The sequence below is a fragment of the Erythrolamprus reginae genome, chromosome 4 (genome assembly GCF_031021105.1).
Source record: "Erythrolamprus reginae isolate rEryReg1 chromosome 4, rEryReg1.hap1, whole genome shotgun sequence".
Taxonomy (NCBI): domain Eukaryota; kingdom Metazoa; phylum Chordata; class Lepidosauria; order Squamata; family Dipsadidae; genus Erythrolamprus; species Erythrolamprus reginae.
This window is the reverse complement of record NC_091953.1, coordinates 9495531-9523164: the sequence shown is the minus strand read 5'-3', so window position 1 is coordinate 9523164 and position 27634 is coordinate 9495531. Positions and strand designations below refer to the sequence as shown.

Sequence of the window (27634 nt, the reverse complement as noted above, 5' to 3'; positions counted from 1 at the left end):
TTGTAGCCCGTCTTTGGACCCGTTCAATTTTGTCAATATCTTTTTGTAGGTGAGGTCTCCATAACTGAACACAGTATTCCAAATGTGGTCTCACCAGCGCTCTATACAGCGGGATCATAATCTCCCTCTTTCTGCTTGTTATACCTCTAGCTATGCAGCCAAGCCAATTGTCAAGATGAATTGCTACTTTCCAGGGGCATGGAGGTGTACGCTTGTGGGTTTGTGCATAAATAACTCAACAACAGTGGTTCTCAACCTGGGCGTCAGGACCCTTTTGGGGGTCGAATGACCGTTTCACAGGGGTCACCTAAGACCATGGGAAAAGACAAATTTCCCATGGTGTTAGGAACTAAAGCTTCGACTCTGATGCCTTGGCACATATTTTTACAATCCGACCAATCAGACGTTTACAGTGGGGGTGTCCCTCTGACCTTCCTGCCAATCAGCTTAAAGCTCTGTTGGGAGAACTGGTGCTAAACTTATGGTTGGGGGTCACCACAACATGGGGAACTGTATTAAGGGGTCACGGCATTAGAAAGGTTGAGAACCACTGCTCTAAGTTATAGTAATAGAATATTGTCAGGTGGCACGCCCTGACTACGTGCCCTGTTTTTGTCCTCCCCTTCCCCTCCAGTAGTAGTCTGCAGGCCATAAAACCTTGGCCTTACCTTCCAGTTTCAGCCTGCAGGACTCGCAAAGGTGAAGGGTGAGGGCCAAAGGGTGGACGGGATGATGTGGGCGGGGCAGCTTCATGGTCCTGTATGAGCTGGATCAATGGCTTCTGCGGGCTGTGTGCAGTCTGCGGGTTGTAGTTTGAGGACCCCTGTTTTAGAGAGTCATTGAAGGTTTATCATATGGCCTCATTGCCACTAGATTGTCCCATAGATGTGGGGGGTCCCTAGTGCTCTCTAAATTTTGCAGAGTATCACTGATGGTGTTACTTAGTTGGGTAATGAAACTGCTGCAGGAAAATAAGCTCAGAGCTCAGAGATCACTTAAGCACCCCTCATTTCAACCCTGAGCTACAAATATTATTTATTTATTTATTTATTTATTTATTTACTTACTTACTTACTTACTTACTTACTTACTTACTTACTTACTTACTTACTTACTTACCTATTTACTTACTTACTTATTTATTTATTCATTCATTCACTCACTCACTCACTTACTTACCTGTTTACTTACTTACTTACTTTACTTATTTACTTACTTACCTATTTACTTACGTACTTACTTTACTTACTTACTTACCTATTTACTTACTTACTTACTTACTTATTCATTCATTCATTCACTTACTTACTTACTTACCTATTTACTTACTTTACTTACTTACTTACCTACCTACCTATTTACTTACTTACTTACTTATTTATTCATTCATTCATTCATTCATTCATTCACTCACTCACTCACTCACTCACTTACTTACTTGCCTATTTACTTACTTACTTACTTATTCATTCATTCATTCAGTTACTTACTTACTTACCTATTTACTTACTTACTTACTTACCTATTTACTTACTTACTTACTTTACTTACTTACTTACTTACCTACCTATTTACTTACTTACTTATTTATTCATTCATTCACTCACTCACTCACTCACTCACTTACCTATTTACTTACTTACTTACTTATTCATTCATTCATTCATTCATTCATTCACTTACTTACTTACCTATTTACTTACTTACTTACTTACTTATTCATTCATTCATTCATTCATTCATTCTTTCACTTACTTACTTACTTACCTATTTACTTACTTACTTACTTACTTACTTACTTACTTACTTACTTACTTATTCATTCATTCATTCATTCATTCATTCACTTACTTACTTACTTACTCATTCATTCATTCATTTACTTACTTACTTACCTATTTACTTATTTATTTATTTATTTATTTATTCATTCATTCATTCATTCATTCATTCATTCATTCATTTATTTATTTACTTATTTATTAGATTTGTATGCCGCCCTTCTCCAAGCTGATTCCAGAGGGCAGGGCCCCCCACGGAGAAGGCTCTTCCCCTAGACCCCACCAAGCAACATTGTCTGGCTGACAGGACCTGGAGGAGGCCAACTATGGGACTCATACGGCAGAAGGCAGTCCCGCAAGTAATCTGGCCCAATGCCATGTAGGGCTTTATAGATCATGACCAACACTCTGAATTGTGTCCGGAAACCAATCAGCAACCAATGCAGTTTGTGGAGTGTTCGAGAAATATGGGCATGCCTAGAGAGGCCCACGACTGCTCACACGGCTGCATTTTGCACAATTTGACGTTTCCGAACACTCTTCAGAGGTAGCTCCATGTAGAGAGCATTGCAGTAGTCGAACATTGAAGGGATAAGGGCATGAGCAACTCCCTGTCCAAATAGGGCCACAACTGGTGCACCAGGAGAACCTAGGCAAACGCCCCCCTCACCACAGCCGAAAGATGATGGTCCAAAGTTAGCTGTGGATCGGGGAGGATGCCCAAGCTGCGTAAATAAATATATGATCCTTTATTGGGATCCATACAATTTGAATTCTACTGTATGGTTTCATCAGTTCAGGTTTTTACAATTTTTAAAGTGCTTGTTTAGCGATGCAGAAAAGATGCCAGCCTTAATCATATCAATGTCATTTGAAGAATCCCCTGCTAATGTTAAGGGCAGTGTTGTCAATCTGGACACATTTTAGCCAGATGATCAAAATCAAGGTTTAGTTAAACATGCTCATGCTTATCTCTTGCAAGCCAGGATTAAACACTACAATGTTTAAATCTCACCAATTTGTGTATATGAAGCATTCCAGCAAAATTAATTTTGATTTATTAATTGATATTAACTATTATTTGTTTGTTTGTTTGTTTGTTTGTTTGTTTGTTTGTTTGTTTGTATGCCACTCATCTCCGTAGACTCGGGTCGGCTAACAACAGTAATAAAAACATCATGTAAATCCAATACTAAAAACAACTAAAAAACCCTTATTGTAAAACCAAACATCCATACAAACAAACAAACATACCATGCATAAATTGTAAAGGCCTAGGGGGAAAGAATATCTCAGTTCCCCCTATAGTCCCCACTATAGTTTAATACATCACAATTAATCAACCCAATTCTCTTGAACCTATTGGTATCGCTCTCTTGTCCATAGATGATGTCATTTTAACTACACAAAGACAGGTTACTCAGAATGCATATTTGCTTTTAATATACTGCTCAAAAATAAATAAATAGAGGGAACACTTAATTAACACAATACAACTCCAAGTAAATCAAACCAGTGAAATCAAACTGTCCACTTAGGAAACAACACTGATTGACCATAAATTATACATGCTGTTGTGCACATTCAACTTTGTACAGAACAATGAATTCAATGAGAATATTTCATTCATTGAGATCTAGGATGTGTTCTTTGAGTGTTCCCCTTATTTTTTTTAGCAGTGTATTTAGCACCCTTCTAATTTTGCACATATTAAAGAAAAGTGAAGTAATTATTTCTCTCAATCCTGGTGACACCATACCAAATGACACTTCAGGGCAAAATATTTCTAGAAGGATAATGCCAGGGTTAGCACAAGGCAGCTTAAATTGATTCAAGACTTGAAGTCTCATTAAGGATGAAGCTGAAGTAAGTTGGAACATCCAATCTGAAGAAAGAAGACCATGAGGAGATGTGATAGGCATGTTCAGGTTGAAAAAGTGAAGCTAAACAAAAGGTCATCAGCAACTATTTCTATTGCCTCAGGACCAGAAATAACGAGGATAGTGTGAACTCTGAAGCTGGCTTCAGTGTTGAAACAATGGTGCTGAGGGATAGGGAGGGTGCGGAATAGAAATTGCTGGGATTTTGTAGACAAAATAAAATAGTTTCTTCAGAGAACATATTTATCAACGACCTAGACGAGGGAATAGAGGGGGAATTAATTAAATTCGCAGATGACACCAAGTTGGCAGGAGTGGCCAACACCCCAAAGGATAGACACAGAATTCAAAAAGATCTAGACAGACATGTACAGTGGGCTGAAACGAACAAAATGAAGTTCAATGTAGAGAAGAGTAAAATCCTACACCTAGGCAAAAAAAACCCCAAAACATGCATACAAATTAGGCGAAACCACACTCACCATGAGTGACTGTGAAAGGGATCTTGGAGTCTTAGTGGATAACCAGCTAAACATGGGCCAGCAATGTGCAGCAGCGGCTAAAATAGCCAACACAATCCTAAGCTGCATGAACAGGGGGATACACTCCAAGACCAGAGAGGTAATAATACCACTCTATAAGGCCCTGGTCAGACCGCACCTGGAGTATTGCATCCAGTTCTGGTCACCACACTTCAAAAAAGATATAGAGACTCTAGAGAGGGTGCAGAAAAGAGCAACTAAAATGATAAAGGGACTAGAGACCAGGTCATACGAGGAAAGGTTGCTGGAACTTGGCATGGATAATCTAGTAAAAAGAAGGGCTAGGCGGGACATGATAGCTGTATACAGGTACTTAAGGGGTTGCCACGGAGAGAAGAGGGGACTCACTGTTTTCCAGGGCACCTGAGGGCCGGACGAGGAACAACGGTTGGAAACTGACCAAGGAAAGATTCAACCTGGAGATAAGAAAGAATTTCCTGACAGTGAGAGTGATCGACCAGTGGAACGGCCTGCCAGCGGAGGTTGTGGACTCCCCAACTTTGGACACTTTCAAAGGAGATTGGACTGCCATTTGGCTGGGGTGATGTAGGATTTCCTGCTCAGGCAGGGGGTTGAACTTGATGACCTGTAAGGTCCCTTTCAACTCTAACAATAAATAAATAAATCAAGGACATTCCCACCGGTGGCTGAAAAGAGTGAAGTTTTTAAGCAACTGGCAGCACCTTCATTGAACCAACAGATGTGGCTGTTTGGGAAAGGGGGAAAACTTAACTTTTAATTAGATGAAAATGGCAGGAACCTTAGAGTCCGTTTTCCCCAGTCTGTGCCAATATGATATGCCCAATCAACCTGTTCTTTGAGGAAGTTGCTTGCCTCAGAGTTCTATTTGCTATAGGTGTATTACTTGGAATCCTGACAGAAAGGTTGCAGCTATTAAACGCAAGGGGGAGAAAATCTCCCAACTGTAAATTCTGTACAGTTATGCTCAAAATAGGGTAATCTGGGGTTTTCCCCTCTGAAATAATTTTTAAGAAAAAGTGGAACAGCTACCTCTGGAGGATGGTTTCTTATTGCACATGGTAGATAGTTGCAGGCTTTTTTTGGCGGTGTCTTCCAACTCAGCAATGTTATGATCCCATGAACCGCAAGATGGATGGCAGACAAATAAATAAGTCCCGGAGATCGTTTTTTTTTAAAAAAAAACACTGATTAATAATCATAAATCAAATGGCAGTGACAGATATGCCAAGAAAAAAAAGAGAAAGAGAGAGGGGGAGGAGGGAGAGGGAGAGGGAGAGAGAGAGCTTGGAATGTTTAGGAACTTGTTTTTAATTTTAGGGATGGGCAGAATTGAGGCCAAAATTCCTGACACTAAGTGAGACATTTGCTAAGTGAGCTTTGTCATTTATTTATTTATTTATTTATCCATATCTATCTATCTATCTATCTATCTATCTATCTATCTATCTATCTATCTATCTATCTATCTATCTTTCGATCCATTCATCCATCCATCCATCCATCTAATCTATCTATCTACCTACATACCTATCTACATAACTACCTACCTACATACCTATCTATCTATCTATCCATCCATCCATCCATCCATCCACCTACATACCTACCTACCTACCTACCTACCTACCTACCTACCTACCTACCTATCATGCATCTATCTATTATCTACCTACCTACCTACCTATCATCTATCTATCTGTCTGTCTATCTACCTACCTACATACCTACCTATCATCTATCTATCTGTCTGTCTACCTATCATCCATCCATCCATCCATCTACCTACCTACCTACCTACCTATCACCCATCCATCTATCCATCCATCCATATCCATCTCTCTCTCTCTCTCTCTCTCTCTCTATCTAAATATATATACACAGTATTTATGTGTGTTTCTATGTGTGTGTGTGTGTGTGTGTTCTCTTTGCCCACATTTTATTGAGTACTCTCCCCCCCCCTCCGTTTCCCCCAGAAAAAAAATATATCCGGAATTCCTTATTTTGCCTGCAAATTTCAGAGTTTGGGGCAGTCCAGGGTGATAGTTTTGAGCTTTCTGTATTTTTATATAAACCTTTCGCACTCTGAAACCCTTCCCCCCCTCAGTCCTAACAGGAAAACTCACCTGTCACTGGAGTGGGTTACAATCAACATTTACCTTGAGGGGAAATGGAGGGGTTGGTGAGGGGAGTGAGTAAATGGCTTTTATTTTTACAGCTTTGATGTCAAGAGCAGGTACCACTTAAACCTGCGAAGTTGTGGGAAAATATGGCTGGCAAATTCGTTTAGCGAAGGACTAACAACAGTTGGCTGAGGAAGACTTTAAAGGTTTATCTGGGTTGGGGGAAGCGAAGTCGGTATTTCACCAAGCGTTCACAGTTATTGCAGTTTCCATGGCAACAGCCTCCCGAGAATAAAGTATGGCCTCCTTTTTCTTCAGAAGAAAGGATTATCTGAGTTAAAAAATAGAAAACTTCAGAGATTTCCCTTCCTCTCCTCTCTCCCCGACTCTTGAGGGGTTCCCTCAAGCTTTCTCATGGAGTTTAATTTTGACCGGGGTTACCCCATGGATTCCCTACATTTTGCCCCTGACCTTGCTTTTAAAAACAAATACTTTTTATTCAATTGCCTATGTGATGCCCCTAAAAAAACCCCTCCTTTCTCCTTTTTTTTTAAAAAAAAATCTTCTTTTTGGGGTTTCCAGCACACAGCGCAGAGAAAGTGGGGTTACTTTTTAAAAATATATATATATATTTATTAAATTTTTCCATTTTTTAAAAAAAATGATACATGATCGTAAGTGTAGTGTATCTGCCTGGTAATTAGTTGCTGTCACCTCATTGGTTGCTTCTATCTCGAAGGAGAATAGCCAAGATTTGGCGGGAGTAACCCTGTAATGCTATTGGCTGTTTAATTGTTATCCCGGGTATAAAAACCTGTCAGTTACCTTGGTTGTTGTTCTGTCTTCCGACTATGTAATAAACTTCTGTTCTTCCACGCTGGCCTCCTACTTAATATTATTTATAGATGAATCTACATCATATATACATTCCTATCAACATTATCTTTTGATTGCTTTTAGATTTCTTGATGTTTTGTTTCAATGTTTAGTTTGAGTTTCTTTTTTTTGTCCATTGGTACCATTTTGTCCATATTTCATAGTAGTCCGATTCTTTTCGATTATTGAGTTCCATTGTCAATCTGTCCATCTCTGCGCAGTCGTATAGTTTCTTAATGCAGTGTTTCCCAACCTTGGCAACTTGAAGATATTTGGACTTCAACTCCCAGAATTCCCCAGCCAGCAAAAGCTGGCTGGGGAATTCTGGGAGTTGAAGTCCAGATAGCATCAAGTTGTCAAGGTTGGGAAACACTGTCTTAATGATCTCGTTGTCTTCAGGTATTTGCGGGTTTTTCCAGTTCTGTGCAAATACAATCCTTGCCGCTATTATTATATGCAAGCTTAAATATTTTACATTTTTAGGATAAGTCCCTCTCATAATACCCAGTAGAAAAAACTCTGGTGTATATTCCATTTTTGTATTTGTTATTTGACAGAACCAATTATTTATTTTTTTCCAATATTTTCTTGTCTCTGGACATAAAAGTGGGGTTGCTTTGACACCACAATGAGCTGTCTGCCATTTCTTTCTTTTTCTCTTTTTCTTTTTAAGTGCTAGAAGCAATGTGGAATTTTTTTAAAAAAAATCCAGCTTGCCCTGATGAGATTCAAAAAGGCCCGCCTGAATTTTGAGTTATCGTGAGGCGAGAGAGTGTTCCAACACTATTTTTTTGGAGCATAATATGACCAGCACTGACAGGAGAAGATGGAGGTACCAAGAAAGGATTGTATTGGTTGCCGAGGCTTCCCTAGGTATGCCCATGTCACACCAACACTCCGCAGTCTGCATTGGTTGCCGATCAGTTTCCGGTCACAATTCAAAGTGTTGGTTATGACCTATAAAGCCCTTCATGGCATCGGAGCAGAATATCTCCGGAACCGCCTTCTGCCGCACGAATCCCAGCGACCAGTTAGGTCCCACAGAATTGGCCTTCTCCGGGTCCTGTCGACTAAACAATGTCGTTTGATGGGACCCAGGGGAACAGCCTTCTCTGTGGTGGCCCTGACCCTCTGGAACCAGCTCCCCCTGGAGGTTAGAATTGCCCCCACCTGCTTTGCCTTTCGTAAGCTCCTTAAAACCCACCTCTGCGGTCAGGCTTGGGGGAATTGAGACACCACCCTTGGGCCTATACAGTTTATGCATGGTATGTTCGTGTGTATGTTTTTTGCTTTTTAATAAGGGGGTTTTAGTGATTTTAAATTATTAGATTTGTTATACATTGTTTTATTGTTGTTGTGAGCTTTACAGCCCTCTCTAAGCATATTGCCCCCAACAATCCGACCTTGGAAGGATGGAAGGCTAAGTCAACCTTGAGCCTACTGAGATTTGATCTGCCAAATTGCTGGCAGCTGGTAATCAGCTGAAGTAGTTTGCAGTACAGTGGTACCTCTACTTACGAACTTAATGCATTCCGTGACCAGGTTCTTAAGTAGAAAAGTTTGTTAGACGAAGCAATTTTTCCCATAGGAATCGATGTAAAAGCAAATAATGCATGTGATTGGAGAAACCACAGGCAGGGCGGAGGCCCTGTTTCCTCCCAGGAGATTCCTAGAGAGGCCCCACTGAGGCATCTCCCCACCTTTTCTGGCCCTGTTTCCTCTCAGGAGATTCCTAAAGAGGCCCCACAGAGGCTTCTTGGAGGCTTCTCAGGAACTGCCTGCTACCGCACAAATCCCAGCAACCGATAAGGTCCCACAGAGTTGGCCTTCTCCGGGTCCCGTCGACTAAACAATGTCATTTGGCGGGCCCCAGGGGAAGAGCCTTCTCTGTGGCGGCCCCAGCCCTCTGGAATCATCTCCCCATGGAGATTAGAACTGCCCCCACCCTCCTTGTCTTTCGTAAATTACTCAAGACCCACCTATATCGCCAGGCATGGGGGAACTGAGACACCTTCCCCAGGCTTTTATATTTTATGTTTGATATGTATGTGTTCTTTGGTTTTAAATGATGGGGTTTTATATGTTTTTCTATTTTAATAGAAAAGCAAGTAGGATGCTTGGCTGCATAGCTAGAGGTATAACAAGCAGGAAGAGGGAGATTGTGATCCCGCTATATAGAGCGCTGGTGAGACCCCATTTGGAATACAGTGTTCAGTTCTGGAGACCTCACCTACAAAAAGATATTGACAAAATTGAACGGGTCCAAAGACGGGCTACAAGAATGGTGGAAGGTCTTAAGCATAAAACGTATCAGGAAAGATTTCATGAACTCAATCTGTATAGTCTGGAGGACAGAAGGAAAAGGGGGGACATGGTCGAAACATTTAAATATATTAAAGGGTTAAATAAGGTCCAGGAGGGAAGTGTTTTTAATAGGAAAGTGAACACAAGAACAAGGGGACACAATCTGAAGTTAGTTGGGGGAAAGATCAAAAGCAACATGAGAAAATATTATTTTACTGAAAGAGTAGTAGATCCTTGGAACAAACTTCCAGCAGATGTGGTAGATAAATCCACAGTAACTGAATTTAAACATGCCTGGGATAAACATATATCCATCCTAAGATAAAATACAGAAAATAGTATAAGGGCAGACTAGATGGACCAGGAGGTCTTTTTCTGCCGTCAGACTTCTATGTTTGTATGTTTGTATGTTTCTATGTTTCTAATATCAGATTTGTTCCACTGTAACATTGTTTTTATTATTGCTGGGAGCCGCCCTGAGTCTTCCGAGAGGGGCGGCATACAAATCTAATAAATAATAATAATAATAATAATAATAATAATAATAATAATAATAATAATAATTATTATTATTATTATTATTATTATTATTATTATTATTATTATCCCTGCCTTTTCCGGTTACAGTTTTGGAGGCTCGGGTTTGTAAGTGGAAAATGGTTCTTGAGAAGAGGCAAAAAACCCTTGAACACCTGGTTCTTATCTAGAAAAGTTCGTAAGTAGAGGCGTTCTTAGGTAGAGGTACCACTGTACTGCACTCTAACCATTGAGATACCGAGGGCCTTCAGATATGGCTCCACATGCCACCTGTGGCACCCATGCCATAGGTTCACCATCACGGATCTAGATGTTTAAGATAAGCTGACTGCCCAGATTGACTTTACTGCAGGGTTAATCTTCCAGTGTTTTGGCTGTTGATGTATAGCGCTTGCATGCCGATCGCCCTTTTTTTAAAAAAACCGAAATAGTGCTCCGCATTTCCAATGTGTTGTAAGTCATTGTAAGCACTATGGCTGGAAGACAGAATACCCCCAGGGATGTCAGCTTAAAAGCATTTCAAACAGCAAGACTCATCAATATTTCTGAACTTGAGTCTTCAGGGAGCTATTGCCAGTGAGAATATACATATCACAGGACCAGCATAAGTCATCTTCACTTCACATGATATGATCATAGCGATATTCAAGATAAGCCAAGATCTTCATAATTTTCTAGCCTCAAAAAGGGTAAAACTACGGTTCTCTGCTCTGTTCTGAGTGCAAGAAATCCCGATACATTTCAGGTAGTCCTCAACTTACAATCACAAGTGAGCCCCAAATTTTTCTTGCCGAGTGAGACAGTTGTTAAGTGAGCTTTTGCTCCATTTCTTGCCACACTTGTTAAGCAAATCATTGCAGTTATAAAATTAGTCACATAGTTGTTCAATGAGTCCGGCTTCCCCATTAACTACCCTTGTCAGAAGGTCACAAAAGGTCATCACTTGACCAAAGGACACTGCAGCCCATAGGTTTCCGATGCTGAAGCTCTCAGTGTACATATAAGCAACAACGGATGGATCGTGATCATAAAATACAATCATCACAATTCATAAGATGCAACACCCAGCACAGTCATAGATGCTAAATAAAAGCCAGCAAGATAAACCATAAGATACAAACAACAAATTTATACTCATAGAATAGGTAAAGAAATAGGTAATAGGAAAGATGAGAAGGATAATAGTAAATTTAGATAGAAGAGAGAGAGAGAGAGATGATATACGCGAGAGGATGGATGGATGGCTGATAGATGGATAATGGGTAGATGGATGGATAGACATATACATAACTAGGTAGGTAGGTAGGTAGATGGATGGATGGATGGATGGATGGATGGATGGGTAGGTAGATAGTTAGGTAGATAAGATGGATGGATAGATAGATGATAGATGGATGGATAGATAGATAGATGATAGATGGATAGATAGATAGATAGATAGATAGATAGATAGATAGATAGATGATACATGGGTGAATAAATAGATGATAGATGGATAGATGGATAGAGGGATAGAGGGATAGATGGATAGATGGATAGAGGGATAGATGGATAGATGGATAGATGGATAGAGGGATAGAGGGATAGAGGGATAGAGGGATAGAGGGATAGAGGGATAGAGGGATAGAGGGATAGAGGGATAGATGGATAGATGGATAGAGGGATAGAGGGATAGAGGGATAGAGGGATAGAGGGATAGAGGGATAGATGGATAGATGGATAGAGGGATAGATGGATAGAGGGATAGAGGGATAGAGGGATAGAGGGATAGAGGGATAGATAGATGGGTGGATAGATAGATAGATAGAAAGAAAGAAAGAAAGAAAGAAAGAAAGATAGATAGATAGATAGATAGATAGATAGATAGATAGATGATAGATAGATAGATAGATTAGATAGATAGATAGATAGATAGATAGATAGATAGATAGATAGATAGATAGATAGATAGATAGATAGATAGATAGATATATTTTGGTAGGGGAAAGCTAAATTCCTCTCCCTCCTCCCCAACTCCTCCCTGTACGTACTTGCCATGAAGAGAAAAAGGATCCTGGGTTCAATAGGTTTGGTTGACTGGGATGTCTGCCACCCATGTACTCATCTGTACAGATGTCACAGCCTTCGGCATCCCTCCAATCCCAGTAAGGTATGGTGAAATCTTCGTTCCCAGTCATCTTCTGGATCTCACGTTCCCACAGGAGCAAAAACAACCGATGCCAAGGAAGGAAACCTGGAGCTTCGTGCGCAAAGTCGATATCCCTCCAGACGTTGGTGCCTCCAAGAAGCGCGTCTCGGGACGCGTAATAATGCATCCAGACGAAAAGGTCATAGACATTGGTGTCTCGGAACATTGGAGTGGTGCCATTGTTCATTTGAGCGTAGGTCCCAGTGGCAATGACGTAATCCCGGCTGGTGGTATATTTCGCCAAATTGAGATAGGCAAGGAACTGGCTGTTTTCTCGGCTGTTGATCTGGAAGATGCTTTTCCTGACTTGCAGCTTTCTGTCCGTGCAGTTGGGTCCTACGAAGCTGAATTTGCAGTCGCCGCAGTTGTAGCCCATAAAGTTGCCCGAGCACCTGCAAGTCTTATTGTAAAACACCACTGGCCAGTCCTCTCGGTCATCCACTCCAGAGAAAGGGAACTGAGGACCGAGAGGAGCAACTGAAATAAGACTTGCTGTACAAGAACCCCTGCCCGAAAGCTCTCCGCAGGGAGAACTATCTCCAGGCCATGCTGGGCAACACTCCTTCTTCAGCAGGTTGTCTGAATTAGCGCATGCCCGGGGAAACTGACCGGACCCAATAGGCAGGAGGATCCCCAAAATTATGCTGATAGGAAAAAGAGGCATCGCCTTTCAGACGCACAAAAATTTAACGTCCTGGCTGGTCATTCAGCTCACTCTGGACAAGCAAGATTTTATCCGTCTCACTGGTTGAGAAATTCTTCTCGCATATTTCTTCCTGGGACCTCATTCATTTCTTGACCCATGCACGCACACATCGGTAATCTGATTATCACATGCTCTCTGGGCTTCATCCAAGAAACATTCACCCACTTTCCTACTCCAGTTATACAGAGGCTTAATTTGTTTTTGAACCTTGTCTCCTGCCTAGCACATGACTTGTAACAGGCGGGATTGTGGTGCTTTCTCACACTGAGCTACTAGGATCCCTGGACATACTGGGCAGATGGATGAGGAGGAGGAGGAACAATTGAGTGATAGTGGCAGTAGTAGATTTCTAACGGAATGGTAAAGCACGGTGCACCAGTAGCAAAAGTTCACTCCCACCCTACCGGCCGTCCAAAGGGCTACAAAGATCTGGCTTTGCCGGCAGGCCTGGGGGCCATGAACTGACATCTGTCACGGCCAAATTATATTGAATTCTATGTATGTGTGTTGCCTGGATTGATTGAGTTATGGGTATTTTTTAACTGGGGTTATAGTTTTAGAATTTTTCCATATTTGATTTCTTTTTTACTGTATTTGTATTTTTATATTGTTGTAAGCCGCCCTGAGTCCTTCGGGATTGGGCGGCATAGAAGTCAAATAAAATAATAAATAAATAAGTATGTGCAGAAGCAATAAAAAATCACATAAATCTTGTGCGCGTTCCCTTGTGAGAGGTTGCTTCCAGTGCATGCGAGAGAGATTTCGGCGATTTTTTTTTTTTGCTTACGCACATGTGCAGAAGCAAAAAAATCACTGAAATCTTATGTGTGTCCTCTTGCGAGACTTTACTTCCTGCACATGAACAGAAACAAAAACATGCTGGGATGCGCATGCACGCAAGACACCCAAAGCTGCGGAGACAGCACACAGGTAGCGGGGGTAGGAGTAATCCGCCCCTGGTGGAAATATTCATCTTTGCAAGTGTAGTCAAGACTTGAGCAAAAGATAAAGGTTTCCCTGTCAGTCATGTCGGACTCTAAGGTACGGATGTCAAAGTCAAGGCTTGTGGGTTGGATCCAGGTTCTGGGGTGCTTAGATCTGGCCTTGTGAGGCTGCCCTGGAAACAGCGAAGGACCGATGCGTCTGTGCAGTCCTCCCAAGCTGTGTTTTGACGTGACGGCCTCCTGTACCCTCAGACAGTGAAAATGGAGCTCAGGGAGGCCATGTGCAGTCTACCCAGGCTCTGTTTTCACTGCAGGAGGCTGTCATGGCTGAAAATGGAACCCGTTTGCTGGCCGAGGGCTTTAGAAGGCCATCATGGCTGAAAATGAGGCCTGTTTACTGGCTGAGGGCTTCAGAAGGCCATCATGGCTGAAAATGGAGCTCGTTTGCTGGCCGAGGACTTCAGAAGGCCATCATGGCTGAAAATGGAGCTCATTTGCTGGCCGAGGGCTTCAGAAGGCCATCATGGCTGAAAATGGAGCTCGTTTGCTGGCTGAGGGCTTCAGAAGGCCATCATGGCTGAAAATGGAGCGTGTTTACTGGCCGAGGGCTTCAGAAGGCCATCATGGCTGAAAATGGGGCCCGCTTACTGGCCGAGGGCTTCAGAAGGCCATCATGGCTGAAAATGGAGCCTGTTTACTGGCCGAGGGCTTCAGAAGGCCATCATGGCTGAAAATGGAGCCTGTTTGCTGGCCGAGGGCTTCAGAAGGCCGTCATGGCTGAAAATGGAGCCCGTTTGCTGGCCAAGGGCTTCAGGAGGCTGTCATGGCTGAAAATGGAGCCTCAATGAGTGACATTGAGTGACATTTACATTGAGTGACATTGAGCTGGCTGTGCCAACCAGGGGCGGATTGCCCACACCACCGCTACCAACTGCCTCACCTAGCGACAGAATTTTTGTCTCCCTTGCAGTTGTAAATCGAGGACTGCCTATATTGCTCTCACCAAACAGCTAATCCAGTTTAAAATTAAAGAGCTCTGAGGAAGGAGAGAAGAAAAGGACTGATTGTCCATGGAGAGAGGGCATCTCCTCCTGACCCTCTAAACACCGCCGATTGTGTGCTGCCTTTGTTCGTCATATGCTTAGAGAAGGAGCAACTGCAAATAGAAAAGCTCTCTTTATTTGCGTCTGAAATAGAAAAAGATTTCAGTGTACTCCTTGGCCTGATCCCTATTGAAGCAGATGAACCATATTGCTAATTGCGCTGCTTATTTCTAAATTTGCAACCCTCCGTGTAAAACAGAACATGCAAAGGTCACGCAAAATCTGTGTTCTCTCTCTCTCTCATTCACACAAACACACACAATTTCTGCTCCCTCCCTCTCTCTCCCTCTATCTATGATACATACACTATTTCTCTCTTTCTTTCTTTCTTTCTTTCTCTCTCTCTTACACATTCTTTCTCTCCTCTCATATACACAGTTTCTCTCTGTGTTTCTCTCTCTCTCTCACTCACTCACACACACAAAACTATTTCTCTTTCTTTCTCCTGCACACTTTTTTTCTTTCTTTCTCTCTCTCATTCACACACACACACTATTTCTCCTCCCTCCCTCTCTATCTATCTATGATACACACACTATTTCTCTCTTACTTACTTTCTTTCTTTCTCTCTTACACATTCTTTCTCTCCTCTCATATACACAGTTTCTCTCTGTGTTTCTCTCTCTCTCTCTCAATCTCTCTCTCTCTCACACACACACAAAACTATTTCTCTTTATCTCTCCTGCACACTTTCTTTTTTCCCCTCTCTCTTACACACTATTTTCCCCTCCCTGCCTCCCTCTTTCTTTCTTTCTTTCTCTCTCTCATACACACACTGTTTCTCTCTCTATCTGTCTTACACACTATCCTGAGTCCTTCGGGATTGGGTGGCATACAAGTCAAATTAAATAAATAAATAAATAAATATTTCTCTATTTCTCTCTCACACATACACACACACACACAATTCTCCTTTCCCCTTCTCTCTTACACACTATTTCTCTTTCCCTCTCCCTCTAATACACACACATGCTGTCTCTCTCTCTCTCTCATATTCTATTTCTCTCCTTATCTCTCTCTCTCACACTTACACACAATATTTCTCCCTCCTAATTTGTTTCTTTCTTTCCTTCTTTCTTTCTTTCATTCATTCTTTCATTCTTTCATTCTTTCATTCTTTTATTCTTTCATTCTTTCATTCTTTCATTCTTTCATTCTTTCATTCTTTCATTCTTTCATTCTTTCATTCTTTCATTCTTTCATTCTTTCATTCTTTCATTCTTTCATTCTTTCATTCTTTCATTCTTTCATTCTTTCATTCTTTCATTCTTTCATTCTTTCATTCTTTCATTCTTTCTCATTCTCTCTCTCTTACATACTATTTCACTCTTTCTCTCTCTCTCTTCTTACACACACTCTTTCTCTCCCTCCTTCCCTCTCCCCCCCTCCCCATACACAATTATAGTTCCTCCACCCGTTAATAAACTCAAACCCCAGGCAAAAGGTTTCAGAGCCCCAATGTAACAGGAAAGTCCTGGAGCATCCTTTCAGACAGACAGACAGCACATTCCTGGGAAAACGCCTCTTGGCAGGGATCAGGAGTCCATCATATGATCTTGCTAAGAAGCATGAGAATCTTTCATCTCTCTTGGCTTCAGGAAACACAGATGATCACAAGGCCTCTGCTGCCTCAGCTTGAATGGATTTCCCCCCTTCTCCAATTTTAAAGGTTAATTCAAACTTCTGACAGGCATCTGCTTTGGTGCCAAAAGGGCACAGGTGCGCGCGATAGAAGGTATGCGCATACCCATACCCATAATGCAATGCTCCCCACACATGTGCATACAACCTCATTCTGGAGGGCAGAGGGAGGCTGTTTTTGCCCTCCCCAGGCTTCAGGAAAGCCTCTGGAGTTTGTGGATGGAGTAAAACCTGCCCAACGGGCCAGTATTATTATTATTATTATTATTATTATTATTATTATTATTATTATTATGAATTAGATTTGTATGCCGCCCCTCTCCGTAGACTCGGGGCGGCTCACAGCAATAGTAAAAAAACAATATGCAGTAACAAATCTAATAATTAAAAAACTAAAAACCCCTTATTTAAAAATAAAACATACACACAAACATACCATGCATAAAATATATAGGCCAGGGGAGATGTCTCAATTTCCCCATGCCTGACGGCAGAGGTGGATTTTAAGAAGTTTACGAAAGGCAAGGAGGGTGGGGGCAGTCTTAATCTCTGGGGGGAGCTGGTTCCAGAGGGTCGGGGCCGCCAAAGAGAAGGCTCTTCCTCTGGATCCCACCAGCTGACTTTTATTATTATTATTATTATTATTATTATTATTATTATTATTATTATTATTATTAGTATTAGTATTAGTATTATTAGTATTATTAGTATTATTAGTATTATTAGTATTATTAGTATTATTAGTATTATTAATTAGATTTGTATGCCGCCCCTCTCCGAAGACTTGGGGCGGCTCACAACATGAAATATACAAAGTACAAATCCAATATTAAAAACAGTATTTAAAACCCTTAGAATAAAAAACAATAAACACATAAACCATAGGTAAATAATAATAATAATAATAATAATAATAATAATAATAATAATAAATAATTACCTCAACACTCTCAAACTATTTACTAAGTCTGCACTACTATTACTACTAGTTTTTTTTCTCATCATTCCTTTCCTCCAACTGTATGACTGTAACTTGTTGCTTGTATCATTAAGATTTTTATGACTATTGATTCCTCATTGCTTATTTGACCCCTATGACAATCATTAAGTGTTGTACCTCATGATTGTTGATGAACATATTTTTTCTTTTATGTAAACTGAGAGTAACAACAACAAAAGCAACACAACAGAGTTGGAAGGGACCTTGGAGGTCTTCTAGTCCAACTCCCTGCTTAGGCAGGAAACCCTACACTACTTCAGACAGATGGTTATCCAACATCTGTTGAAAAACTTCCAGTGTTGGGGCATTCACAACTTCTGGAGGCAAGCTGTTCCACTGATCAACCGTTCTGACTGCCAGGAAATTTCTCCTTATTTCTAGGTTTCTACTCTCCTTGTTTAGTTTCCACCCACTGCTTCTTGTTCTAACCTCAGGTGCTTCGGAGAACAGGTTGACTCCTTCTTCTTTGTGGCAACCCCTGAGATAATGGAAGACTGCTCTCATGTCTCCCCTGGTCCTTCTTTTCATTAAGCTAGCCGTGCCCAGTTCCTGCAACCGTTCTTCATATGTTTTAGCCTCCAGTCTCCTAAGATGGATGGATAGATCTACGAGACTTACCTTACAGAGTGAACCAGCCAATCTCCTTCAAAGTTGAGTTCCAAAATTCCAGAAATGCCCTAATCCACTCTGAGGATAATCTGATTCATTTTGATCCCCAGTTCAGAAGGAAACAAAGCCAAATGGCAGAGGAAACAGTCTGGAACAGATTTTTCAAAGGCGTCTGCATTTGCTGAGAAATAGATTCCGATCCACTATAGCACCTTGGGGAATCCATTCTCAATTATTCAGCTTTGTCTCAGAAGTCAGGCTTCCGTTTGCTCTGATATACACCTCTAATTTATCTGGATAATCCTCTCTGCCTTTCAGTTTCCTGCCAAATCCTCTTTGCTTTGAACACGTGGACGGAGGGTGAAGGCATCCAAGGCCCCTTCCTGATTAAACTACATCTGCAGTCACATCCATCAATGTTTCAGCTCTGTCTTGGAGAACATTAGCCCTGCTGCCCTTGTGGAAAATGTTGATTATTTAGGGCACACTGACAGATAGCTCACCTCTTTCCTGACCCAGCGGGCAAGGGCCATTAAAAGCCTCCCTTTCAAAATTCCACAAAGCTTTCCATCTGTCCTTTGGCTGCAAAGGTGGGCGGAGGTCATCTAAGGGCCGCCTTCAAATAAAACCAAAAAGAGAGAGAGGCATATTCGCCTTCCCCTTGAAGAACAATCACCCAAAAGGCAAGGATTAGAAATGAGATCACTTGACCTTCCTGTTTCCTTGGGTGCTACAGACACCCACGTTATTTATTTAGTTACAGTGGTATCTCTACTTATGAATTTAATTCATTCCTTGAGCAGGTTCTTAAGTAGAAACGTTTGTAAGAAGAAGCAATTTTTCCCATAGGAATCAATGTAAAAGCAAATAATGTGTGCGATTGGGGAAACCACGGGGAGGGTGGAGGTCCTATTTCCTCCCAGGAGATTCCTAGAGAGGCCCCATGGAGGCTTCTCCCTGGCTTTTCTGGTTACAGTTTTGGAGGCTCAGGTTTGTAAGTGGAAAATAGTTCCTGAAAAGAGGCAAAAAAATCTTGAACACCTGGTTCTTATCTACAAAAGTTTGTAAGTGGAGGCGTTCTTAGGTAGAGACATCACTGTATTTACTTATTGAGTTATTGAGTTATTGAGTTATCGAGTTATCGAGTTATCGAGTTATCAAGTTATCAAGTTATCGAGTTATTATTTACTTACTTACCTTTTTACCTACTTACTTATTTACTTATCAGATTTATATGCTGCCCTTCTCCTCGCAGACTCAGTGAGGCTTACAGAATAAAATTCAATCTAACAATAAAAGTAATTAATTAGGAGCCATTAAAAAAGTTAAGCAAAATAAAAAAACCAATATAAAACCATAAATTATCTGTTATTCACACTATTGGGCGGAGCGGGAAGTATCGCTCACAGCCCCAGGTCTGTTGACATAGATGAGTTTTCAACACCTTTCGAAAGGCAAGGAGAGTGAGGGCGGTGCAAATTTCCAGTGGGGAGTTGGTTCCAGAGGACTGGGGCCACAACAGAGAAGGGCCTTCCCTGCAGACCCACCACTCAACAATGTTTGGTTGATGGGACCTGGAGAAGGCTGACTCTGCGCCCTGGGATATTTGAGGCCGAAGATATAATAAAACACATTCATATTTATAATTGGAAATGTCGGCAAAGTAAACAGCGTTTTGCCTGATGAGCTAAGTTCTTGGAACTGATTGAAGAGATCAATTAATCAGTTTTATCCACTCGCAGAAGCTGGATTTCTTCCTGATTAACCAAAAAAAAAAAAAAAAGGAGGAGGAGGAGGAAGGTGATGGGGGGAAAGAGAGTAGAAAAGCCTAAATCAAGAGATTTTTTTTCCCCTTGAGGATAAAGATGTCTTTTTACTGCATGGATGTAGATGTAAACACAAGCGGCATAGGAAGATTTACCTGTAGGATTTCAGTTCTTGGGTCTAGATGGAAGTATTTATTTTTCTTTCTATTTGGCAAAAAGAAAAAGAGACAAAGCAAATATTGACTCTGGGGTGGATGCTCTTGAACTTCACCTCTCGCTCAAGTTTTCACACATCTCTTTTGTCTTGAGTTTTTTGGTCAAGGGGAAGCTATGGTGTAAGATCTAATCAATAATCAATGATCTTTTTTAAAAAAAATTACTTACTGTTCTGTCTGGGTTCCCCCAGACCTCAACACCAACTGGAAAAAACAGCCAGACACTCTGGTAAAAGCAAAAGTACTTTATAGCTGGAAAAAATAAACACAGAGGAAAACCTGTTCTTCTCAACAGACAGGCTATAATACTTTACAGCAGAGTCCTGATGTCCAGACAATACAGCAAGCTTCTTGCTGGCACACCCACCCCAAGGTTTCAGTAGTCAAAGGCACAAACCAGGATTCCAAGACGCCAAAGTTCACAGCTAGGTCCCAAGACTCTCAAAGATAAAACTCCACAAGCCAGGAAGGGTGGGTCTGCCTTTTAGCCTTTCCAAAGAGCACCACACCCAAACCCAGCTGTTGCCTCTTTAATGCTGAAAGTACCTAGCCAATTGGTCCCTTCGCTGTGTAGCTCTTCTCTGTTGCAGATCAATTATGGCTTGTGCATTTTCCTCTAAGGAATCCAGGCTGTTTGCTGGGGAGAGCTCCCTCTGGGGGGACCCTGGCTGTCCTCCCTCTTCTTCAGCCTGGGATTCCTCCTCCTCGTCTGCCTGCACCTCCTGTTCCTCATCCTCTCCCTCTGAGCTGGAAACCGACAGAAGATCAGCTATTCCCTGAGGGGCCTCAGACGGAACCACAACACTTACTAAAAGGAATTATTATTAATTGAGCTAATTGGGACATTTTGGATAAATTATTTGGATTTTTCTCCCCTTTTGAATTGATATATGTGAGATCCCTGTAACAGTTAGGTAAAATGCAGCTGCGAGAGCAATCATGGGTTTCCCTAGGTATGCCCATGTTACACCAACACTCCGCAGTCTGCATTGGTTGCTGATCAATTTCCGGTCACAATTCAAAGTGTTGGTTATGACCTATAAAGCCCTTCATGGCATCGGACCAGAATATCTCCGGGACCGACTTCTGCCGCACAAATCCCAGCCACCGATTAGGTCCCACAGAGTTGGCCTTCTCCGTGTCTCATCGACTAAACAATGTCGTCTGGCGGGTCCCAGGGGAAGAGCCTTCTCTGTGGCGGCCCCGACTCTCTGGAACCAGCTCCCCCCGGAGATTAGAACTGCCCCCACCCTCCTTGCCTTCCGTAAACTCCTTAAAACTCACCTCTGCCATCAGGCATGGGGGAATTGAGGCATTCCCCCCTCCCCCGGGCCTATACAATTTATGTATGGTATGTCTGTGTGTATGTCTGGTTTAATAATGGGTTTTTTTAAAAAAATTAAATTTATTGGATTTGTTGTGAATTGTTTTATTATATGTTGTGAGCCGCCCCGAGTCTACGGAGAGGGGCGGCATACAAATCTAATAAATAAATAAATAAATAAGTGAGTGAGTGAGTGAGTGAGTGAGTGAGTGAATGAATGAATGAATGAATGAATAAATAAAAAAATTTTAAGACTTAGTTGTTATGATTGAGAATTCTGGTTTCTTTCTTTTCTTTTTTAAAGGGCGGTTACAATAAAAGTAATAAAGGTTGACTCAGCCTTCCATCCTTCCGAGGGGGGTAAAATGAGGACCCGGATTGTGGGGGCAATATGCTGGCTCTGTTTTAAAAAAGTGCTATGGCTAACATGTTGTAAGCCGCCTTGAGTCTAAGGAGAAGGGCAGCATTAAAAAATCCAATAAATAAATACATAAATACATTTTTGCCAATATTTTTGCTTCCGTGCATGCAGAAATCTCGGAAATCTCACTTGTGCAGTGCGAGCATTTTCATGCCGAATTTCACTTCCTGCGCATGAACACAAGACAATTCTCATGCGGCAGGGTGCATGCATATGTTGGGGGCGCACAGCTGCACACACATCCCAAATATCGCTACTGGAACATAGCACCCTACTGTTCTGGTAGCAGGCTATCAGTGGTTGTAGTTGGAAACCAGATTTTCTCGCTTTTTTATTTTATTTTTTGTTCTGTCTGGGCAGTTATGACCAACCCAAAAAGATAAGCCAGACACACCGGTTGAATCCAAACATAGTTTTATAATGAGAAAGAGAAAAATAACCAACAGAAAATGTCCTTACAAGTCAGGAAAACACTGGAACTCCAAACAGATACACAAAGGCAATTGTCCATACAAAAACACAGGATCCTTGATGATAAACGAGGCTGTTGCTAACAGGCACAAACCTCCCACGGGTCTTCAAGACTGCTGGGCCACGAGCCAGGAACAAAACGCTGAGAGAAAAGGCAGATAACAGCAATTCCACTCTGATAACACTCCACACTGCCAAAAGAGTTTGACTGCCTTATAAACCCTTCCATGCTAATGAGGACCACACCCAAGCCCTGGTGTTCCTCATTCAATGCTGATAATACCTATTCAGTTGCTGCCTCCTTTGATCTATGCGTCTCTGTCGCATGCTAATGATAGCTTGTGCCTCATCATCCAATGACTCCAGAGAATCCAAGCTACTGGCTTGAGAGAGCCCCTGCCCAGGACTCCCAGGCCTTTCTTCCCCGTCACATTCCTCACTGGAAGCTCCCCTGTCTGACTGCCAAGAACCCTCCTCTTCGCTCTCAGCCTCCTCCGGGCATGGAGCCAGCAGAGACGCAGCTGGTCTTTGATCTGCCTCAGGCTGAACCACAACAATTTTTAATACATTTTATTTACATACATAAATGTAACTTGTTGCTTACGTCCTAAGATTTTTATTAATATTTCTTCTTCATTGCTTATTTGACCCCTATGACAATCATTAAGTGTCGTACCACATGATTCTTGACAAAAGTATATTTTATTTTATGTACACTGAGAGCATATGCACCAAGACAAATTCCTTGTGTGTCCAATCACACTTGGCCAATAAAATTCTATTCTATTCTATTCTATTCTATATACACAAAACAAACAATACAAACATTTAAAAAGTGGACGAGTGAAAGGCAAGTCTGTATAACGGTACTAACTATTTTCTTGCTTTTTAAAAATCTTTTGTTTTTCTATTCTCCCACTTTTTTCTTAACAGCCCACAGAAGATGTCAGCACTTAAGAGATAAAGAGAAATATAGCTCTATTCATAAGCAAATTACCGTCCCCCAAGATCCAACACAGAAAAAAGCCATTAAGCCATAATAGGAATTGCCCAACACACTTTCATTGCAGTCCAAACTACAACCAAACCTGGGAGCTCAGACAACCTATAGAGCCAGCTAAGGCCTCTACATAACCCCTAAAACAGCCAATAGAATACATGTTCTTGCACAGGTACAGGAAGCTCAAGTGCAAGCCCCAGAGAAGGTATAACTCCTCCCACTCTCAACTCCGTGTGGTCAGCTGTCCAGAACCCCTGCGGCTCTGCTTCATCATTAAACCCCTTTCCAATCAGCTTTCATGTTTCCAGTGTCTTTCTTTCAGATTGGAACTGAACCAGATGGATATATCCCCCCCACAACTGTATGCCAATTGGGACAATCTTGGTGGGTTTGGCATAGGTTCTGAAAAAAAAAGGACTTCCGTTTCTTGTTTCTCAGCCAAAGCGTTCTGGCCTCAGAAACTACAGCTCATTATCTGGTTTATTACTGCAATAAATTCATTGAGCAAACCTTGTAGTTGTAAATCCAGTCCTCGTTGGGAACACAAAAGAAACTTAGGTAGAGTTAAAAGGAGTTGAAAAAGTAAGACTGGTGTCAAAGGTCAGAAATTTTCTTGTTCCAAGGTACAAATACTACCGCCTGCTACCGCACGAATCCCAGCTGCCAATAAAGTCCCACAGAGTTGGCCTTCTCCGGGTCCCGTCAACTAAACAATGTCATCTGGCAGGCCCAGGGGAAGAGCCTTCTCTGTGGCGGCCCCGGCCCTCTGGAATCAATTCCCCCCCGGAGATTAGAACTGCTCCCACCCTCCTTGTCTTCCGTAAACTACTTAAGACCCACCTATACCGCCAGGCATGGGGGATTTGAGACATCTTTCCCCCAGGCTTATTATAATTTATGTTTGGTATGTATGTGCTGTTTGGTTTTTAATTATGATAGGGTTTTTAGTTTTTTAATATTAGATTTGTGCCATTATAATATTGTTTTTATCGTTGTTGTGAGCCGCCCCGAGTCTTCAGAGAGGGGCAGCATACAAATCTAATAAATTATTATTATTATTGTTGTTGTTGTTATTGTTATTATTGTTATTGTTGTTGTTATTATTATTATTATTATTATTATTATTATTATTATTATTATTACTTGATTTATAGCCATTTGTTTAGTGCCTATACTCTAAGTCAGTGGTTGTCAACCTGGGGATCAGGACCCCTTTGGGTGGGTGGATGGGTGGGTGGATGGATGGATAAATATATATATCAGGCCTAGAGACAAAAAGGAAACTGTGGCACTCCTTCAATATACCAGGGTGATTGCAGTCCTGAGAGAAGCAATGTAGAACTAAGGAGAAATTTCGGGACAGAACATTGAATCTGTAGAACAGCTTGCCTTCAGAAGTTGTGGTGCTCCAATGGCATAGGAATGGCATAGGATTTCCTGCTTGAGAAGGAGGTTGGACTATGTTGTGGTTGGCTCTGGGCCAGCTCCTGCAATGGGGAATTTGGATGTTGGTTTAGGAGAGTCCTCAGGTTCCCAGAGACTTGTCTTACTGTCATCAGCTTCTGACAGTGAGGATTCATTGCCAAGGTCAGATGCTGGGGGAGAAGAAGAATCAGATAGAGAGATGGATGCAGAAAGTCCATTAGTTAATGATCTCATTAGTGGGTCATTGAACTTGGAGGATGATCGGAGGATAGATACCAGAATGTGCAGACTCATGGCTAGAAAGGACCAACTGCGCAGGTATCATCAGAGATAAGGGAGAACAGCTGTGGCTGAGGCAATTAGGCGAATGGGGTTGCTGATAAATTGCCAGCATTGCAGAGAGCGCATGTGGAAGTTTATCCGTTTGGAGAAGGATACATCATGTTTGCATTGTTTCTGGACTTTCACAGACCTTTTGGGATATTACACAGCTAAGTAAATCTTGTGGACTCACTTGAAGAGATTTGGCTGTGATGCTCTCACCGCTGCTCTTATCTGCTCTGTTTGTTTTTGTCTCTCACAGCTTTCAAGGACTGTTAACTGTGTGTGAGCTAATTTGCTTAGTTTAACATGCGCGTGCACAGCATTATTTTGTATAAACTGCTTTTATGTTTACCCTGCGACAGCGTGTGTGTTTGAATTTACATTCCTGATTTAATTGGGGCTTGTAACTGATAGAACTGAGGTCACCAACCACAGGGACCACTAAATTCACGAATCCCGCAGACCACTAATATGATCTGCCTGATGGGTGTGGCTAAGTGGTCACTCACGCCCCCCCTCCTAGCCATTCCTTGCCTTCCTGCCCAGGCTCCTTAGGGCTCCAATAAGAAGCCGTTGTTGGATCTATGCAACCATCACAAGAAAGAGTTGGCAAAACAGCTCAGTTCAAATTGGATCTGACTGAGAAGGAGGCTTAGCAGCAGTGATGGGATCCTCCGGGTACAGTAGAAAAACTTCAGCCATCACTATCATATACTTTCAAATATACAAATTGAAGATGGTTGCCAACCAGAATTGTATCCAGGGGTGAAGATATAAAGGTCAAAAGTGATCAAATCCCTCCCTTTTAAATGTGTTCGCCCTGGTGCTGCCCACCTGCCAATAATGCCTCTGGATTGTATCTGGATTGTGTGCTAATGGAATTCAAACGTTGATGTATCCCACGTTCCATCTGATTCAGTCTCTTTAAAATTAAAAGCTCCCCATCTAACGGATGAATCAGAGGAATGGGAAGATTTAGCTTTTTTTTTTTCCACCCAGCTTATTCACATCCCCTGCAGTCCATCTTAGCATTAGAGAAGGTGAGCAGACTTTCTAAGCTTAAGCATCTGCCCAGGAAATCTATTTCTTGCTTGCTGGACAGACAATAAGAAGAGATAAAACTTTAAAAAGAGAGAGAGAGAGATAAAATTTCAAGCATTACTTTTCTTTTCTTTTCTTTTCCTTTCCTTTCCTTTCTTTTCTTCTTTTCCCCTTTTCTTACCCTTCTTTCCTTTGCAAGACCAAGGTGGTGTTAAAAGGACTGGAAGCTTTCAAATTGTGTTTCCCCAGTTTTTGATTAAAAAAAGAAAACGACTATCTTGACTGAGGTGACTTTAATACATTTAAAAATACATTTAATGCATGTAAAGGGATGACTTTTTAATACATTTGTGGATTACAGACTATAGAGGGCAACCTCACTTGCGTTTAAGTTCTATTTCAACATTAGCCATAGGAGGACTAAAAGGAAAATGGAGAACTCCTAGAATTAAGGAGAAATTTCCTGACAGTGAGAACAATTAAAATAATCTTTGATATCTCATTGTACTGAGTTAATACTCATAGATAGCTCTCCCCACCCCACCGCTTAACCAGTATAGAAGGCAAATGCTAGATAATTATTATCTTCCTGTTTGCTAAGAAGTATTTTCTGACAACAAGCATCTGCATTCAACGGACTCTTAATGTAGAGCAGTGCTTCTCAATAATTTTTTTATGCCCCACACCCTGGAGAAATGAACATTTTGCACCCCTCAATTCTTCGTCAAGATGATTGTTTGCAATATTTGGCACGTTTTTAATGAAAAAACTCAGACAGCTTATCAGCATGATTGGGGTATAATGTGTTTAAACCTTAATTTATTTGGCTTCATGCTATCTACTTCCAACATTTTTAGACACAGTAAACATACCGCTCTTTCCTCGTCTCCCACCATAGTCACAGTGAAGCCAAGCGCTACATACGCTTCATCATATTTCCTCGTCATAGCTTTCAGGAGACTTACATTTGTCTCATTATCTCCGTCTCTCTCCTCCTTTCTTTTCATCCCTGTTCAATATTTTTACTTGGTGTTTTTTTAAGGGTTTGTTATCCGCACATCTGTTCTGTGTGTCAGCTCCCCAAATAGCATCTGATAAATGAATCAGATTCCAATCCAATTCTCTCATCCAAGGTTGGGTTTATTAGCAGAGTCATGTTGGTCATGCCATTGCCATTCCGATACTAACTTCCTTCTAGTTCCCCATCCAGGTTAAGGTTCATCCCACATCCCCACAGCCACAAGTTCATCACGAGGACCAAAATGATTCCCAGTCCAGATATGGGCGCAACTGGGAGCAACTCACTTAATGGCTACCTTGCTTAGCAAATGGAAACTGCCAATTATTGTCAATCAGTCATACATATTACTTGTATTTCTTTAAGTTATTTCAATCAGAAAGCCTAGGGGGAAGGGAATATCTCAGTTCCCCCAT

General features: G+C 41.5%; 1 protein-coding gene across 2 annotated transcripts in view; it reads right to left on the bottom strand.

Annotated features, from left to right (window-relative positions):
* The window catches only part of TYR (tyrosinase), a 59849-nt gene extending 46055 nt beyond the window's left edge, over positions 1–13794 (bottom strand). Inside the window, exons 1-2 of one of the 2 annotated variants that reach the window (XM_070751642.1) lie at positions 13768–13794; positions 12053–12820 (exon numbers count right to left, since the gene is read on the bottom strand). In XM_070751642.1, coding sequence (XP_070607743.1) covers positions 12053–12820; positions 13768–13794 — 795 coding nt within the window. Of the gene's footprint in view, positions 1–12052; positions 12875–13767 lie in introns of those variants that run through there. The other variant, XM_070751641.1, reaches the window with a different exon arrangement.
* Between the last annotated feature and the right edge of the window lie 13840 nt (positions 13795–27634).